Source organism: Andrographis paniculata, unplaced genomic scaffold (assembly GCF_009805555.1).
Source record: "Andrographis paniculata isolate CXL003 unplaced genomic scaffold, ASM980555v1 Contig76END, whole genome shotgun sequence".
NCBI classification, from domain to species: domain Eukaryota; kingdom Viridiplantae; phylum Streptophyta; class Magnoliopsida; order Lamiales; family Acanthaceae; genus Andrographis; species Andrographis paniculata.
In genome coordinates, this window is record NW_026137613.1 from 1,188,444 (window position 1) to 1,209,176 (window position 20,733).

Here is a 20,733-nt window from a genome sequence, read left to right on the forward strand (position 1 = left end):
AACATTATAAATATTATTATAAGTTACAATATATTATATAAATGTTATTATTTTTATACCATACAATAAAAATAAGGTTTATTTTAGTTATTTTTCCTGTATTCATACTCCCTCCGTCCTACATAATTTGTCCCTACTTGTCATTTCGATTTTTTGAAATATAATTATGCACTTTAATCGCATTTTAAATTTTAAAATTTATAATTTTCTTAATTTTAATTAAATTATTTATTTATCTTAATTTTAATCTATAATTATTTTTACTAAATAATAATGATTTTTACTAATACACTTCTTAATTACTTATTAATTATATTTTATCTAAATTTCGGTATCTACAGTAATACATACGCCCATGTTATATGGAACGAAGAGAGTACTATATATCAATATAATACTAATATATCTTAAATTTTGTGTAAAAAAATAAATTGATACTTAGAGGACAGATGGAGAAATTAATATTAAAAAATTAATATGCTAAAAGTTCGTAGTATCTTTTTTTATAGAATAGAGGAAATATTTTTACTTGTGATTGATGACTATACACTGTGATTGATTGCTATACAATTTTTTACATTATCATAATATATATATCTTACGTCTCACATATTATATTATATTTTTTATTTTTGTGTATTTCTCATATTATGTCAATTTTTTTAATATAATAATTATATATTTTAATCATATTTTAAAATACCCTATCAGATAACAGAGGTGTTAAAATTAAACTCGATTTAAAAAATCGAATCACCTAAAGTTTTTTAGATTCGAGTTTGAACATTTCAGGTTTGCAAAAAATCGAATCGATCCAAATCCGAAATGAAAAAAAAAATTTGTGTGGTATTCGAGTCGTATTTCGGGTTGACCTGATAACCCGAAATATAAAAATCAAGTCAAGTTTCGAATTTCGTATTTGAGGTTGATAATATAAATGTCTCCTACACACCCGAACAGAATAGGGTTGTTGAGAAGATGAACCGGACCCTCTTGGAGAGAATTCGAAGTCTTTTGGATTCATCCAATTTATTTAAAAAAATTTGGAGGAAACTGTTATGATAACCGTTTATATAGTCAATAGATCATCCTCAAATTCTTTGAATGGTGCTTGTCCTGAATTTAGGTAGACTGATAGAAAAATTGATTGTTCAAATATTCAGATGTTTGAGTGTTTTTATACATGTTAATAATAACAAATTAGACCCTAGAGCTGAAAAATGTATTTTCTTGGATTATCTGGAGGGAGTTAATGGTATAGATTGTGGTTAAACTATAAACTGAATTTAAAACTGTTATCAGTAGAGATGTTATTTTCGATGAAAATAAGATGTTCTATTTAAATACTGGAAAATCTATTTTGGATAAATTTGAAATTAATACCGAAAATTTAGACTATAGTAATCTCCAAATAAAATGTAAAAAATGTTATAATTATGGTGATCCTAACCAAATCTAGTAAAAACTTTTTCGATTTCGTAACAAATCTTTCGATCCGTTCTTATTTTTTTAATTACAATAAAAAAAATAAAATAAAAATGAATTTTTTATTAGGTTAATTTATATTTTATTAAAAATTTTGGATCTATTTCGTATCGGGTTTGTTCGAATTTTGAGTGACCTGAAACTAATTCAAGTCAACCTGAACCCGACCGGAAAGAATTCGTGCCATGTTCGGCTCTAGGATTTCAGGTCAAATTTCGAGTTCGAGTTAGGTTCAGGTTGACATTTTTTTTTGTTTATCCAATGGCTCAACCCGATACGAACACAACCCGAAAACACGAATTGTCACCCATACTCCCTCCGTCCTAACTTAACACCTTTCATTAGGTACACAGTATTTAATAAAATGATATTTAATCCGTTAATATAATGAGTTATGATATTATTTTATTATTTTTTATGTAATTAATAATGTTGATAGTTTTGAAATAAATTATATATATAATTAAAAAATAAAAAAGTATTTGTAAATATTTTAAAAATTATAACGCAATAAAAATATATGCAATATGGATATCATTTGGTAAAAAATAAAATTTTCTATAATATACTTATAGTTAATATAAATTAATTTTATTAAATAGGTGAAATTTTAAATATAGATAAAAATATTTACTTTTTTAGGATGGAGATAGAAATAAAAAGATTTTGAGTGGTTCCTAAATGATATGTTATATAGATAATTAAATTAATTTATATTTGTTGATTATATTTTAATTTGGTAAATTTTGCCTAGAATAAAAAGATGTTAATTGTTATGGAATAGACAAAAAAGAATAATACTCCCTCCGTCCCATTAAAAGGTTATCATTTTCTAATTTAGTAATTGTACTACCTACTTTAACATAATAAATACTCTTTCAACTTATAATATATTACACAAATGTCATTACTTTTATATTACACCATACTAATAGGGATATTTTTGTTTTTTTACTACAATTCAATATAATACTAATATTAAAAAATCTACGTGTAAAAAACAAACGTCACCCTTCCAATGGGACGGAGGGAGTATTAATTGTGGTGAGACGGAGAGAGTATATATATATATATTTCAAAATATCGTATAATTGCAATTTTTTTTAATTTTTTTTTTCAAACTCCAAAATCTTTTAAGGGTGTGTTTGTTTGGGGGTTTGGATTTTGAGTTGCAATTTGAATAGTAAAAATTTTGAATTTGAATAGTTGTATGATGTGATATAAATAGGTGTTGATGTGATGTTTTGAATATAAAATTGATTTTTAGTATAATATAAAAAATGAAAAATAGGTATTTGATTTGATATTTTTGGAAATAAAAATGAGATGAATAGTATAAATCCAATCCAATCCCCCCAACAAACACACCCTATATATATACTAGAACACGCTCTTGCGCGGTATACCGCGCGACTATTCTATAATGTAATGTAGTGAAACATTATTTATTTGAAATATAAACTGTAAAACAAAAATACAATCGAATTATTTGCGCTCAGGTCGGTTGGTCCTCGGTCGGTTGGTCTGGTCGGTTGGTCAGGTGGGTTGGTTAGCTGTCGGATAGGCAGGTCGGAAGGTCCTCGGTCGGTTGGTCTGGTCGGTTGGTCCTCGGTCGGTTGGTTAGCGGTGGGATAGACAGGTCGGAAGGTCCTCGGTTGGTTGGTCTGGTCGGATGGTTGGCGGTTGGACAGACAGGTCTGATGGTCAGCAGGTCGGACAGACAGGTCTGATGGTCTGCGGTCGGATAAAGTAGGTCGGCTGGTCTGCGGTCGGATAGGCAAGTCAGCTGGTCCGCAGGCGGATAGATTGAGATAAGAAGGGTGACCCTGCATCTCTAGTTTTGAAATGTCAAAAATAGCAAAGATATTTCAACTTTGATAATTGTTACGCACAAATAATAATAATAATAATAATAATAATAATAATAATAAGGATAGCAGGATCTTAAAGGAAGTTAGATACAAAGTCGGGTGGAAATGGAGAAAAATTTGCGCTCAGGTTGGTTGGTTGGATGGTCAGATGGGTTGGTTAGCGGTCGGATAGGCAGGTCGGAAGGTCCTCGGTCAGTTGGTCTGGTCGGTCGGTTAGCGGTGGGATAGGCAGGTTGGAAGGTCCTCGGTCGGATTGTTAGCGGTCGGACAGACAGGTCTGATGATCTGCGGTCGGATAAAGTAGGTCGGCTGGTCTGCGGTCGGATAAAGTAGGTCGGCTGGTCTGCGGTCGGATAGGCAAGTCAGCTGGTCCGCAGACGGATAGATTGAGATAAGAAGAGTGACCCTGCATGAGTTTTGAAATGTCAAAAATAGCAAGGATATTTTAACTCTGATAATTGTTACGCACAAAAAAAAATAATAATAATAATAAAAATAAGGATAGCAGGATCTTAAAGGAAGTTAGACATGAAGTCGGGTGAAAAAGGAGAAAAATTTGTGCTTAAGTCGGTTGGTCAGGTGGGTTGGTCGGATGGTCAGGTGGGTTGGTTAGCGGTCGGATAGGCAAGTCGGAAGGTCCTCGGTCGGATGATCAGGTCAGTTGGTTAGCGGTGGGATAGGCAGGTCGGAAGGTCCTTGGTCGGTTGGTCCTCGGTCGGATGGTTAGCGGTCGGACAGACATGTCTCATGGTCTGCGATCGGATAAAGTAGGTCGGCTGGTCTACGATCGGATAGGCAAGTCAGCTGGTCCGCAGGCGGATAGACTGAGATAAGAAGGTGACTCTGCATCTCTTTATGAGTTTTGAAATGTCAAAAATAGCAAGGATATTTCAACTTTGATAATTGTTACGTACAAAAAATAATAATAATAAAAATAAAAATAAGGATAGCAGGATCTTAAAGGAAGTTAGACACGAAGTCGGGTAGAAAAGGAGAAAAATTTGCGCTCAGGTCGGAAGGTCCTCGGTCGGTTGGTCAGGTCGGTTGGTTAGCGGTCGGATAGGCAGGTCAGAAGGTCCTCGGTCGGTTGGTATGGTCAGCTGGTCCTCGGTAGGATGGTTAGCGGTCGGACAGACAGGTCTGATGGTGGTCTGCAGTCGGATAGGCAAGTCAGCTGGTCCGCAGGCGGGTAGACTGAGATAAGAAGGGTGACCCTGCATCTCTTTATGAGTTTTGAAATGTCAAAAATAGCAATGATATTTTAACTTTGATAATTGTTACGCACAAATAATAATAATAATAATAATAATAATAATAATAATAATAATAATAATAAGGATAGCAGGATCTTAAAGGAAGTTAGACACGAAGTCGGGTGGAAAAGGAGAAAAATTTGCGCTCAGGTCGGTTGGTCAGGTCGGTTGGTCGGATGGTCAGGTAGGTTGGTTAGCGGTCGGATAGGCAGGTTGGAAGGTCCTCGGTCGGTTGGTCTGGTCAGTTGGTCCTCGGTCGGATGATCAGGTCGGTTGGTTAGCGGTCGGATAGGCAAGTCGGAAGGTCCTCGGTCGGTTGATCTGGTCGGTTGGTCCTCGGTCGGATGGTTAGCGTTCGGACAGACAGGTCTGATGGTCAGAAGGTCGGACAGACATTTCTGATGGTCTGCGGTCGGATAAAGTAGGTCGGCTGGTCTGCGGTCGCAAAGGCAAGTCAGCTGGTCCGCAGGCGGATAGACAGGTCGCTTGGTGGGTGCGGCCAAGGAGTCTTTTGGTCTACCGATTGGTCTCTGGATTGGTTGGGTGGGCTATTTGAGTTCTGGAACTGGTGGAGGCGTTTGGCGAGGCGGTTGATGTAACTGGCCTGACGACGTTCCAAAACGTTTCGTCTTGGGCGGTTGACGACGGTTCCAAAACGTCTTTTCAAGCAAGTACAAAGTAGGTTAAGGGCTAAATTGTCATTTTTTAAATGAGGGGTAAGATAGACTTTTCAAGTGGCAGATCCGTACAAACTCGTATTTATAAGATATAATATATCTTTATTGAAACAAAGCTTTCTTTATTTTAAATATAGAGGATTGAAAAAAACAAAAAATTTAATGGTAAAATATAGAGAATTGTATAAATAATATAAATAATGAACGTACATAGTATATTGATTTTTTCAAAAGAATATTTTGATTTTTTTTTGAAAAAAAAAACCTATACTATTTTCACTTTTTACATTGGTATGTTTGGAAATAAAAATTAAAAAATAATAATATAATATATTATTAAAAAATTGTTAAAAATAATGAGTTAAATAGAAAATTAGCTATAAGTATTTGTTAAAATAGAAGTAATACAGTAAAATCATTTATAGATAAAATTCTTTTCTACAAATAAATTATACAAACATTAGCTGACAAAGAAAAAATAATCATGAAAAATGAAAATATTATCTCCGTTTCACAAAAAAAAAAAAAAAAATCAATTTTTTTTTGTATTATTATATTTAACATTAAATATATTGTTATATTTATATAATTTACTTCGTAAATATCATTGTATATATTATAAAAATTTAATAGAGATATTTTTTGTTATTTTTTTAATTTATAATATATATTAATATAATAATTAATATTTAAATATCTACGCACAAAAAATCAATAATATTCTTTTATATGACGGAAGTAGTATTTTAAAAAAAACATGAAAAAGGTATATATTTAATTAAAATAACGTAACAAAATATATATATTTATATCAAAGTAATAACTTAAATATGTTGTATTGGTTATATTAAAAAAGTACTTTCTCCGTCCTACATATCATGTCCATGTTGCCGTTTCTGTCTATCCCACGTATCATGTCACTTTCCTTTTTTGGAAAATGATTACACACTTTAATTTCATTTTAAATTTTTTAATTTTTTTAAGATTTTAATTAAACTAATTAGTTATTTTAATCTTAATTTATAATTATTTATATTATCGGATAATTATTTTTACTAATACATTCTTAATTATTTACTAATTACACCCCTCCTAAAATATCGTGTCTACAGTGTAGCAGACACGGTATGTGGAACGGAGGGAGTAATAATCTAAATATTTATTTTTTATTTTACTTTTAAAATAAAAGTAAAATACTACTCCATTCCTTCGTATCGTATACTGTAGTTTTCTCTATTTGGGCTATGTTTGTCTTGGGAGTTTGGATTTTGTATTGAGATCTAAATAGTAAAAAATTTGCATTGAATAGTTGTATGATATGATACAATTGATGTGATGTTTTGAATATAAAATTGATTTTTTATATAATATAACAAATAAAAATAGGTGTTGCTTTGATATATTTTAGAGGAAAAAATTGTGTGAATAGTAGAAATCCACCAAAATCCTTCGAACAAAATTCTTTTAGGGACTGTTTGGTTCATGGACTTTTTTGGTAGGATTGAGATTTCACAGTAGGATTTATATGTGATGGGATTTATTATATTTAGATTTGGAATCCCATATTATGTTTGGTTGGTAAAATATGGTGGGATTTATATTTCGTGGATTTGGATTTTTTATATTCTAAATGACATAATTGTCCTCTCTTGTGAATTTTATTCATTTTGACAAATTAAACCTCTAATTCATTATTAATATAAATTGAAAATATATCAATAATTTTATAGGATGACAATAGATTCGCGTAAACTCGAGACCCGACCGAGCCCGACCTATTTATTTGAAGTTGAGTCCAATTATTTAAGTATTAGGCCTGGATCTGGATCATGATCGGGGTAATATAATAATAATATATCAACCATAAATATTAAAAAATAATTTCGAATAATATAATTATATTAATTTTTTTTTTAGTTTAACGTATTCATTATTTTATTATAATATTTTTCTAATAAAACACATAAATTTTAATATACATTGGATCTGGTACATATGTAATTTTAAATTAAAATTTTAGAATTGTAAAAAAAATGGATTTTTCGGATCCATCAAGTCTTACCGGGTATAGTCTCGGTCGGATCTAGTATAATCGGATCCAATTTGAATCTTGGATTTAACAATATATATTTGGGATAAATATCAGTTCCGACTGAATCCGACTTATGGTGGTCCCTATAATTTTATAATTCAAATAAAATTTATAATAAATAATAATTTAAACAATAAATTTATTAATTTATTTAAAAAATATTGTACAATAAAAAATAATATAAATTTAATTAAGTATATAATTCAAATAATAATTAATGTTAAAATTATTTAATTTTTTATATAAATATAATACTATTATTTTTTTTTTTTATAAGAGAATATAAATGTAAAAATTAAAAATTTCAAGAATAGGATTTAAAAGTAACAGGGGTATCCCCATTACAAAAAAATCCCTTATTTGTAGGATTTTAGATCATTTTTTCAAATCCCATCATTTTAAATTCCACCTTCTTTTTTTTAACCAAACATGGATTTCATAGGATTTTAAAATCCAAATCTCATGGAATCCCATCAAATCTTGAACCAAACAGCCCCTTAGTATTTCTGTCTATTACATTAAAAAATACCTTCTTCATTCCGCGCGACAGATGATCTATTTTTACTTTTTTGTTTGTTTCATCAAAGATGAGCCATTTATACTTTTTAGTAAATTTATTTATTTTAAACATATTTAATAAATATAAATTAATTTAATTAAATTTCAAACCTTTGACACATGAACAACTCACTAAAAATCTCTTTATTCTTATCTCTCTCATCAATAAATAGTAATATTTTTATATATATTTAAAATTTCTCATTTTTTATAAATTAGCTTTAAGTTAATTATAGATAAATAAATAATTTCTTTTTTACTTATTTGTATTATATAAAATTTTATTCTCTATAAAATTTAAAAATAATATATTGTATATATTTTATTGAGATATAATGCTAAAAATATTTAAAATACCAATAATACTATTTATATAAAAAATAGTAAAATAATATTCTCTTCGTCCCACTTATCGTGTTCACCTTTCTATTTCGGTATATCTCACTTATTCTGTACTTTCTTTTTTTTTAAAAAAAAAAATATTATACACTTTAATCTCATTTTTAAATTTTTAATTTAATTTTTTCAATTATAATTATAATTAGTTATCTTCATCTTAATTTAAAATTATTTTTTTAGTAAATAATAATTATTTTTGCTGAATACATTGTTAATTATTTAGGGGGATACGATACCTGAGACTGAGACGGAGGGGAGGGAATATTATAACTTATTTTTAATAATTCACTAACGTACACTATTCAAAAGGTCTAACTAAATAAGTCTTTTTGATCGAGACAAATGTAGGGTGTGTTTGATAATTAGTTGATAGCTTTTAGCTGATTCGATTAGCTGTTTCAATTAGTTGGTTTGATTAGCTGATTCGATTAGCTATTTCAATTAGTTGGTTTGACTAGCTGATTCGATTAACTATTTGTATTAAAGTGTTGATAAAACAAACGGTTTGATATTAGCTGTTTATACAATGACAATTAAGAATATTTTATATTTTATTTTCAAAATATTTAGTTGAATTTTTTCGGATGTAGACTTTTTTATAATTTTATTATTAATTTTAAAAATTAGAAAATTTTTAGTAAGATATTTATTTTTATTATTTTAAAAATATATTGTAAAGAAATAATGCAAATTCATTGAAAAATATATATATTTTTTCATTTTCTAGTATAAATATAAAATAGTAAAAATTATTAACATATGTATTTTTATAAGATTAATTTTTAATTATTATATATTTACATTAAATTTATAATTTTAAATAAATATATTCATTTTTAATAAAAATAGTATGGATAAAAAATGATATGTAATTGATTCAATAATATTAATATTTTTGTATTATCTTTATTTCAAAAAATTATAAATAATTATAAATAAGATAATTGGCATATATAAAAATAATTATTTTAAATTTATAAATATGAATTTATAAGTTATTAAAAAAATATATATCTAAATAATTGATAAATAGTGTAATAGAAAAATATATGAATATATATGAAAGAATTAATTAATTTTAAAGGCAAATAAAAAATAAAAAATATTAAAATGAAAAAGCTAATATAAAATATTGATATATACAGTTTTTTTAAAATTAGCTTTTCTGACAGATCAAATAACTAAAAGTTTTCAAACTGTTTACCAAGCACACTCGTAGTATTTTTTTATAAAAGTAATAATACAATTTTTAATTTAAAAAAATAAAAAATAATAATTTTATTTTATTTTATCACACTGTTCAAATAAAAAAATAACAAATATTTATTGTTTATATCATTTAATTTTCAATTTATTGGAGGTAATACTTTTCAAATATTAGAAATAAAATTTTCAAAAATATAAAAAATAAATAAATAAAAACCAAAAAAAATAAAAATAAATAAATTGTTATCTTCGAGGCACTTACAGGCTTTTACAGTTACAGCGTCAGCAAAGAAAAGAAAAGAGGACAGGGGGATCTATGAAGTTCCTTCCTTCTTATAACCCAAAATAGCTATAAGAAAAAATCACTGCAAAATCTCTCCATTCAGCATCAGGGTTCGCAGTTTTCGGAATTCCGAAGAATCAGATTTGTGCTCTACTTCTACTAAGAGGTAATATTACAAGTTTCTGTCTCGATTAATTTTGTTATTAGAATTTACTTGCTGTTCTAACACAGTGACCCCAACTTTCGGAGATACATCCATTTTCCTTTTTTTTGTTGTTATAATTTTTACCTAATTTGTTGTGCAGTGAAAATGTAGGGTTTAGTTTGTACATTCTGCGTTAACGGAAATGGCCAATTTGATATATTTATTTCTTTTTAAATATAGGTTGACGACTGTTGTTTGGAATTCTTGCTTGTGGTTCTATCCGTTTTGGAAGGTTTTATTACCAATTTTCATGCATATAGAGTGTTTTGTGAACAATTTTATGTTCCGTGGGGAATTTGATTGTTATTTGAGTTTTTTTCGCATTTGATTTGTTTGTAGAGATGTGCCTTGTTCGGATGATTTTTGGAAGTTTTTTGAGTTTTTGAAGTTGCTTATAGTTTGTGAACTTGAACAATGAAGAAGGTGATTTTTGAAGTGTATAATTGATTATAGTATTCTGGTATATGTAGTGAATCAATGTTAGATTGATAGTTAGTTTTAATGTGTAGGTTAGTGAGTTTTGTAGATATAATTGAACAGATTGGTTAGGGCTGAGAGTGATGATCGAATTACTATTGAACAGTTCAATCTCTAAGAGAAGAGAAAATGTGAAATTCGGCATTGTTTTGCTTTCTGCAATAGCTGTTTTTGTTTGTTATTTTATAAGATTTGGTGAATATAATTCCATACGCCGCATTTCCGGATTTGGAGTATACGGTTCCTTGTTTGTTTATACATTCGATTTTATATTTATACACCTTGTCTTGTATCCATTATTGCCTGCGTTTGTTTGAAGTTTAATTAGTTTGGTGGAATGTCGAGTTTTACTTATTTGGCAAGTTCTGCTACTATGGCTACTTATTTTGTCGTAATCTTTGCGAAATGAAATACGGTTTTCTTTAGCTCCTTTTAATTGTTTTTCATTCTTTTGATTTTTTGGTAAGTGTATAGCAGAATGGGAAGCTCAGATGGAGCCAATTACAGATCGTTCACATATGAAAGCCTCGAGAGAGAGCCCTACTGGCCCTCAGGAAAGCTCCGGATATCTGTCACAGGTGCCGGAGGGTTCATTGCTTCTCATATAGCGAGGCGTTTGAAGAGCGAGGGACATTACATTATTGCTTCGGACTGCAAGAAAAACGAGCACATGGCTGAGGATATGTTCTGCCATGAGTTCCATCTCGTTGATCTTAGGTTGATGGAAAACTGCGTCAAAGTTACCGAAGGAGTTGATCACGTGTTCAACCTGGCAGCCGACATGGGAGGGATGGGCTTCATCCAGTCAAATCACTCTGTTATTATGTACAACAATACAATGATCAGCTTTTGTATGCTTGAGGCAGCAAGAATCAATGACGTCAAGCGGTTAGTATCTTTAAAGTCGAATCTGATTCTGTGCTTCCATGTCGTGCATTTATGCGTGTTTTTGACTTGGAAATAAGATATCATTGGCGCAATGCGTGTGCTTATATTTGGAATTTGATGACATTTAACTCACTATTCGACAAATCAAACACGTTTTGTGAAATTCCTATTTGCATCTTTTATGATTAAAAACCATTTTCAGTCATTCAGAAATGTATGTCGATGTCTTGCATATTCATAATTATTTCTTTCTTTCTGTACATATTTTGCGGGACAATCTCTTAACATTGTTGTATTTGTATTTGGTGTTGTTTAAGGTTTTTCTATGCATCGAGCGCGTGCATCTACCCTGAATTTAAGCAGTTAGATACAAACGTGAGCTTGAAGGAATCTGACGCATGGCCAGCTGAGGTTTCCATCTTTTTATTCTTTCCACGTTGATTTGAGTGTTTTGTTTACGACGTCTTTGTATGTCAGCAGTATCTTTTTATTTATGCTCTGTTTTTATTTTCAGCCACAAGATGCTTATGGGCTGGAGAAGCTGATGACTGAGGAGTTATGTAAGCACTACACTAAGGATTTTGGAATCGAGTGCCGAATAGGAAGGTTCCATAACATTTATGGACCCTTTGGGACATGGAAAGGTAAATTTAATGATCTTGTGCCAATATGTTGTCGTCAAACTCTCTTGGCGGAGTACTACTTTTGTATATATCATGACGGCACTCTTATATATATATATATGTATATATTTTCCGTAGCTCCATCTGTAATTGCCTCATTCTATTTGTCACTAAATAATTCGTTATGTTAAACAATGCTGATTTGTCCGAATAAGCAGATGGAAATATGACAAACGATACATAGTTTCAAATAACATAACATATATATCTTGTTATTTGAAAATGTGTTATTAGAAAATGTGTTGTCGATTCATATTTATAAGGAGTGTTGTTTGGACATACATATATATATATATCTTGTGTTGAGATCAATTATAATATACGTTGTGTAGACTATTGTTATGTTAGTTTATGTACTGTATTTGTATTATATTAATATAAGTGGTATGCTATATATCATCATATTATATGTTGTCTATCATAATGTAAACTATGTTATATGCGCATCTTCAACGAATATTAGATATTCGTTTCTTAAATCATCTAAGGAAGATACGATCTCATCAATTGTGCAGGTGGGAGGGAGAAAGCACCGGCTGCTTTCTGTAGGAAAGCCCTTACCTCTGCCGATAAGTTTGAGATGTGGGGGGATGGCCTGCAGACTCGATCATTTACCTTCATTGATGAATGCGTCGAGGGTGTTCTAAGGTACGTTTGCTTAATTAATAGTATCATTTTCACGTTATAAATGATACTTCCTCCGTCCGCCTCTAAAGATTACATTTACATTTACATTTTACGTCATTGTACTTAACATTAAAAATGTCCTTATATTTATATAATTTTTTGGTAAAATTGCTCATGACTCCCCTTGTGGTTTCGAAATTCAGCATAAAATCTCTCTGTACTTTAAAAATTGCATGACACTCCTTTATACTTTAAAAAACGTTGCATGAAACCTTCATCGTGTGATCATATGATGATTTTCTATCTATATCTTTTGTATGACGGGGGGTTTTTATTCAATATTTTTTAAAGTATAAAAGGGTGGCATGCAATTATTTAAAGTAAAATGGGGATTTTTGCTGACTTTTGAAACCATAGAGGGGTTTCATTTCATGCAATATTTTTTTAAAGTATAAGGGCCGCTATGCAATTTTTAAAGTAGAAGGGGGATTTACGATGAGTTTTGAAACTTTTGCCTAATTATTTTATACAAATTTCTTTCTATTAGTATTATAAAACACTAATAAAAATATTTTTATTATTTTTCTTTATTTTTACTACGTTTTTTATATAATAAGTAATATTCAATGATCAATACGCAAAAAGTAAATGTGACTTTTAGAGCTGGACGGAGGTAATATGTTTTTCTACCAAATTCTTTCTACAGCTTCTCTAGTGATTTATAATGTCAAAATAAGTATATACGAACTCATCATTTAAGAAGTTCGCTTCTGTGCAATACGAGTGACAAATGCTTACAGGTTAACAAAATCAGACTTTCGTGAGCCTGTCAACATCGGAAGTGACGAGATGGTGAGCATGAATGAGATGGTCGAGATTGTCCTGAGCTTTGACGACAAGAAACTCCCCATCCATCACATCCCCGGACCAGAGGGCGTCCGTGGTCGAAACTCTGACAACACTCTGATAAAGGAAAAGCTCGGCTGGTCCCCTTCGATGAAACTAAAGGCACCACACACACATTCTTCCTTTAATTGCCTTTTTACACATTCCCATTACATGTAACCAACCATGTTTTTCTATCGAACATGCGCAGGACGGGCTGAGAATCACGTATTTCTGGATCAAGGAGCAGCTGGAGACCGAGAGAGCTCAGGGTGTCGACGTGTCTGCCTATGGCTCCTCGAAAGTCGTGGGAACTCAAGCTCCAGTCCAACTCGGCTCTCTATGCGCTGCTGACGACAAAGAATGAGTTAGGTGAAAGTTATTTAATTTTTCTGCGCGCGCCGTTATGCATTAGACTTAGAATGCATGCTTTTTATCCTTCGTTATTGCCCCTGCTCACTTATTTTTGTTCGATATTTATAAAGGAATCTGCCGGCAGAATCTATAGGTTATCGACATATTTGTTTGCCGTGGCAATATAAGAACATTGATAAGTATAAATGGAGAGTAAAGGTTGCGGTTTTGGTTCGACCTATTTATATATTGGATGAATTTTTATTTTTTATTTTTGATAACGTGGAAATTTGCAGTAGCTAGCCGAAAGTTGTGCGAAGAAAAAGTGTATATTTTTCGGAAAATACCATAGTTCAATTAATATAAATTTTGGGTTTGGATGGTAAAAAGAAAACTTCTATGTTGTGATGTGTTCTCTAAAAACGTTTAAGCATAGTTTATACATTGTGATGCATAGTGATGTAATGCATAGTAAAATGCACAAAATATAATATGTTTTATTTATTGGGTGAAATTCATTTGTATTAATGTAAAGTTTACATGAAACATAAAGATCTAAATTATGCAAAATATATACAAATAAAAAATATAAAATATTTTAAATACTCCCCCTGTCCCATAATAAAATATTTATTTTCTTTTTTAAACATTACAAATGCTCTTGCAATTTACATTATATTACACAAATGTATTACTTTTATATCACACGTACTAATAAGATTATTTTAGTCATTTCTATTTTATTTCTAATTGATCAATTATTTATTTTTATAGTTTTATAAAAATTAGATAGTAATTTGTCTCCATCAACTATAAAATAAAAAATTTATCAATTATTTATTTATTTATTTATTTTATTAAAAGAATTATTTAAGATACTTAGCAATTTTTATTGGTATAAAATCAGTTTTGGACAATATGTTTCTTACCAATTTTACAACTAAAATAAAGAGTACTATATAATTTACCGTATCAAATATTATTTTAATATAAAATTAAATTTTTAAAATTCAATCCAAAATAAAAAATAATAATAAAAATACACTATACACCCCCAAGTGATTCTCAGGGCATTTGATGTGCTCACTCTGTTCCATAACTACATATCGGTTTGCTTTTTGGACGTAATTTTAAAAATATTAATATTATATTGTCATATAGTAGGAATAAAATAAAAATAATTAAAATAATATTGTGTAATATAAAAGCAATGTCATTTGTATAATATATTGTAAGTTGCAAGATTATTTTTTAATGTTAAGTAAATTTCATATATAACTTTACTAGGATTCAAAATTAGTTCGTGGGGATTCTAATTCACAGACTCACATATATATAAAAGGGGAATGTTACAATGTTGAAATTGAAAAATTAGTACTATGTTGAATTTTCAAATCAGCACACATAAAATAGAAAAATGGCATATATTTTTATTACAAATAGCATATGTTGTATGTAATAAATACATGTGTTGTTTGTTCATAATTACAGCGTATATAAGAGTATATTTATGTGCTAAAAATATTTTGTATAAGATTATATCATGTATTGTGTTGTTAAATCATATGTCATATTTGTATTATATTAACTTATACTATGTGCTGTCCGGTAGCAGCCAACTTGTAGCGGCCACCATATATATATATATATTATTTCCTCCCTCAGTCTAAATTAGTATTTTAATATGTATAAATCAATTTTTTTTTTAATTAATTTTGATTACTCCCTCCATCCCATAACAAAATATTTATTTTTACATTTTAGTCCGTCTCATAACAAAATATCAAAACAAAAAATCAATTTCTTTTCTAGTGATTGTAGTACGGTACAAATACTCTTACAATTTACAATATATTATAGAAATACCATTACCTTTGTATCACCTCATACTAATAAGGTTATTTTAGTCATTTCTATTTTATTCCTACTATATTTCAATATAATATTAACATTTCTAAAATTTCGTGCAAAAAATAAACGAATACCTAATTATGAGACGAATGAAGTATTATTTTTTTAATATTATTTTTACTTTAATATTAACACTTTATTAATTTACTTTAAATTCATGTGCAAAAGTGAAAGATAAAACTTATTCTTGAAAAAAAAATTTTTATTTATTTTTATAAAATATCAATTTACATAAAATTTAAATTCAAATTTAAATCTAAACCAAACGCTCCGTATCTTACGATCCACCGTTCAAACAAAACAAAATCTATTTGGACCTCTTTGAGAAGAATAAAGATAACCAAAAATCGGTAAAACCCATACTTAACATCTAAAGTGAATTTCACCTGCACGCGAATCCGATTCATTCTCGTTTCTCATTCCAGAGGAGAATTTAATTCTACACGATTTTCCATCTACTCGTCTCCATCAATTTGGGGATTTTGTTGTATTGTGTTGTGTGCTCGAACAAAATCTTAATTTCTGAATTTTCTTATAGAAGAGGATAGAATTCCAATCCGATGGGGGCACTGATGTCTAAGTTTTGGTTCATGTTGTTTCCGGCGACGGAGTACAAGATCGTGGTAGTTGGCCTGGACAACGCCGGCAAAACGACGACGCTTTACAAGCTCCATTTGGGGGAAGTTGTGACCACGCACCCCACCATTGGCAGCAATGTTGAGGAGCTTGTCTATAAGAATATTCGATTCGAGGTACCCTACTGCTATTTATCGTCTTTTTCTAGATTTGAACCTTGTTTAATTTTTCGAAGCTTTTGATAGATTGGCTATGGAAATCTTCCAAACTCGGTAATTAGGTTGAAATTTTGATTATGATTCTTAGATTAAAGATGCAAACTCTGTATTTGGATCTTGAGTTGGAAGTGTGTGTTAGAAAAATACCTAAAAGAACAACTGTGATACACAATAGGATTTTTTTTTATCTCTGTAATTTGTTTATTAATTTATAGTTTTCATGATTTAGTTATGTCTTGTTTTCAAGAAACATCTTTAATGGCGATGATATTGATTGCTTGCATTAAGTTTTACCTAATTGGTTTCGGAAAATTGGTTTAGGGTGTATTTGTTTGGGAGTTTGGATCTGAGGATGTTATTTGAATAGTAAAAGTTTTGAATTTTAATAATTATACGATGCGATCTAAATAGGTGTTAATGAGTTGCTTTGAATGTAAAATTAATTTTTAATATGATATAAAAAATTAAAAATAAATATTTGATTCGATGTTTTTTAAGAAAATTTTTTTTGATGAACAGTATAAATAATAGTAAAATTTTATAAAAGAACACACCTGTTATACCTTGTACGGTTGATTTATACCTCATATGATACTGTGCCGACTATAATTAGTCAGCACAGTAACAACCAATGGCTTTACAAATACTCTCTTTTTCCTAGTCCAATATGTATTCATATGCTACATCCGTCCGGCTTTAAGGGGTCCCATTAAAGGCGGACGGAGGAAGTATAATTTTTTAGTAAATTAAAAAATAATAATATTATTAATTAGTAGATGTGTATAAGAAGGTTTTAATATTTTTCCGTTCATAATAAAATAATAATATATTATGATAGTATATTTGTAATTTTATGTGAAAGTTAAAGTTATTTTGACATTAATATAATAATTTTTTATTATAATAGAAAATGTATATATTTGGGTAGAATAGATGAAAATGTCAAGTTGTCTACTTTTGGGTCGGACGGAGGAAGTATTTCTTTTCAACAATGAATTTTCATGCCATTGAAATTGATACTCTGAACACTTTATTTTCTCATTGTTTTTTGGTGATTGCAACTTATGTGTCAATCCGTTAAATTTGTTCGATAGCAAGTTGGCATCATCTTTTGTAGAAGAATTACAGATGGGGTGTTTTGAATAGGATTGAGAATCAGAGCTGTAATATGTGCATAATGTTGAAAAGGGTAAAGGTATATATGTCTTTATGTTTGGTATCGGAATGATCTGAAATAGACGGCGACCGAGTTCATTTTTATTTTTGCATTCTCAAATTATATTACATGAATGTGTTCTTCACATAGAATACTGATTTTTTAACTTCTGGTTATATACTTGATTGTAACTTGAAGCACACTTACTATGAAGTAAGGAAAAGTCGATGATTAAGAAATTAAAGTTCACAAGGGTGTGATGTTTTTGTTATTTTCAATGATGTTAAATTTGATCCCAATCTGTAATTGGTTAATGACTATATAAACATGTCTTCCATATCGTTCATTCCCATTCAAGGATCCTTTGGCTTTTCCCGAGCATTCATTGTAGCATACAAATGTTGTTTAGAATAAAGCACAGAACAGTATGCATAAGTTATTATCATTCTTATATCATTATTTTGGCATTGATCGTGGTACATGTTTTGCGTTATCCTTGAGCCCGTTCGACCTAAGCAAAGGTAGACATTCTTCTTCCTCTTCTCGAGTTATGGCCTTTTGATTTTTGAACATTTCCAGCTTATAGATAGTTAATCCTTAGAAAACTTGATCAAATCTGGAAAAATTCAGGGATGACCTGGATGATCGTTGTTCTTGTCCTGTCACACCCTATTTAAAGCACCGATCATAAATCGAAACACCCCTTCCATTCTCTGTTTGTGCCGATGTCCTTGTATGCTTGAATGTGTGATTTCTGTTGTTAATGACTATATATAGTTAGACCCTTACTAAGAGTTAAGGATTTAACCGTTGTAAAATGTTGCGTTTTTATTCAACTTTTGAGTGAGAATATTCTATTTGTTCCCCTTGTTCATGTTGTGATGATTTTTTTTACAATGCTGATTAATATTTTCAGTATGAACTGACAGTACATGACAATAATTCATACAACACACTATCAATGATTTCAATCCACGAGATATATCGATAAAGTACACCTTAATATGTGTGTTTGTTTGTGGATTTTAGTTTTTGGGTTTGAATTTTTGAATAGTAAAAAGTTGAATTTGAATAGTTGTTTGATGTAATATAAAAAGAAGTTGATACGATGTTTTGAATATAAAATAAGTTTGTAGTATAATATGAAAAAAAAAAAAAAACAGTAATCGTTTAATTTGATATTTTTGGAGGAAAAAAAAAATTGAATAGTAAAAATATTCGATAAAATCCACAAAAAAACACAACCTTAAATTGTCAACAAGCTTCGCACTTGGAAACTATATGTTGTCTTTTTCTTTTTTTCTTTTTTTATATATATAATACATATACTCTTTATAGGTAACGAGCATGATACTAATTAAGCCTAATCAAAATCCTAACCATCCATTGTTATGATCCATGACTTATTCTAAACTCTTTCTTCTCATTTCCAAGGTTTGGGATCTCGGCGGGCAAGACAGACTAAGAACATCGTGGGCAACTTATTATCGAGGGACACACGCCGTCATAGTAGTGATAGACAGCACTGACCGGGCTAGGATCTCCGTAATGAAAGACGAGCTATTCAACTTGCTCCCCCACGAGGATCTCCAAAATGCAGTGGTACTCGTCTTTGCCAACAAACAGGACCTAAATGGCGCAATGGCGCCCGCCGAGATAACTGATGCACTATCCCTACACAGCATCAAGAACCATGATTGGCACATCCAAGCCTGCTCGGCGCTCACCGGAGAAGGCCTGTACGATGGCTTGGGCTGGATCGCCGAGCGAGTTTCCGGCAAGGCGCCGAGTTAATTAGAACCTGTGGCATTGGAAAAGAGCATTCGATTCACCACTAATATATCACCTGAGAATTTTCTTGAGCTTAATTATGTTGTATTTTTGCTTTTATTTGTTGAAATGAGGGAGGCTTTCATTTCAGCTGTTTTATGCACAATTTGGGACATGAAGTGCTTAGAGACACCTGAAGTATGTATCATTGCTGGTGCATAAAATCTTTGAAATTGTACAGATTCCTCTGAAGTCGCGCTTATATTAATAATTTTTTTTTTTTTTTTTCCAATTCAAAGTATTTTTTTTATCATTTTTATCCGTCTAATTTTAAAGTATTATTTTCCTATTTTAGTTAAAATAATTATTCATCAATACCAAAATACTTATTTTAATTTTTACCTAAATTATAAAAATATCATTATTAATTAATAAAATATTATTATTTTTCAAGAATTTCAAATGACCGCTTTAGACCAAGAGGGAGGGAGCATCAGCACCGTGCTGATTAAATATTTTTTAGTAAAAAAATACTAATTTTTTTTTTTTTATTTTTTCTTTATCCAAAAAATTAAAAATTTCAATTTTTACCCATTTTTTTAAAAATTTGTTATCTGTCAGTTGAACACACAATTGAATGACAGAGAGAGTAATATATATATACTTCCTCCGTCCCGGTTTAATCGACCCATTTTATTAGTGATATAGTATTTAAAGTAATGATATCATTAGTTAATAATAATAAGTTATGATATTATTTTATTATTTTTTATGTAATTAATAATATTAGTAATTTTAAAATAAATTTAATATATATGATTAAAAAATTAGAATATATTCAAATATTTTTGAAAATATATCACAATAAAAAACATGTAAATATAAATATTATTTTGTAGAAAATAAAATTTAAATAAAAAATAAATTTATTTATTTATAATTAATAGTATAAAGTAACTTTTATAAAAGAAGTGGAGTTTTAAATGTAGATAAAAATATTAATTTTTTTTAGAAGAGGTAAAATAAAGAAATTTTGAGTGAATTTACATGATGTTATATGCTACATAATTAATTAAGTTGATTAATATTTTTAAATATATTTTGATTTAATAAATTTTACTCAAAATAAAATGTATACTCCGAAATCGACCGGGCCGAC

At 29.6% G+C, this 20,733-nt stretch overlaps 2 protein-coding genes across 4 annotated transcripts; both read left to right on the forward strand.

The window, feature by feature from the left end:
* The first annotated feature begins 9,826 nt into the window (after positions 1–9,826).
* On the forward strand, positions 9,827–14,173 carry LOC127266620 (GDP-mannose 3,5-epimerase 2-like). 3 transcript variants are annotated; one of them, XM_051296934.1, is made up of 7 exons: positions 9,827–9,990; positions 10,974–11,394; positions 11,712–11,805; positions 11,909–12,038; positions 12,593–12,725; positions 13,505–13,712; positions 13,801–14,173. In XM_051296934.1, the coding sequence occupies exons 2-7, from the start codon at positions 10,985–10,987 to the stop codon at positions 13,954–13,956; spliced, it is 1,131 nt and encodes a 376-aa protein (XP_051152891.1). In that variant the 5' UTR covers positions 9,827–9,990; positions 10,974–10,984; the 3' UTR covers positions 13,957–14,173. The 3 variants fall into 3 exon arrangements, with proteins under 3 accessions (XP_051152891.1, XP_051152893.1, XP_051152892.1); XM_051296936.1 differs by having other exon boundaries at positions 10,981–11,394; XM_051296935.1 differs by having other exon boundaries at positions 10,984–11,394.
* A 2,004-nt stretch (positions 14,174–16,177) lies between these two features.
* On the forward strand, positions 16,178–19,834 carry LOC127266420 (uncharacterized). Its single transcript, XM_051296665.1, has 2 exons — positions 16,178–16,606; positions 19,239–19,834. The coding sequence occupies exons 1-2, from the start codon at positions 16,415–16,417 to the stop codon at positions 19,596–19,598; spliced, it is 552 nt and encodes a 183-aa protein (XP_051152622.1). The 5' UTR covers positions 16,178–16,414; the 3' UTR covers positions 19,599–19,834.
* Positions 19,835–20,733: the final 899 nt, after the last annotated feature.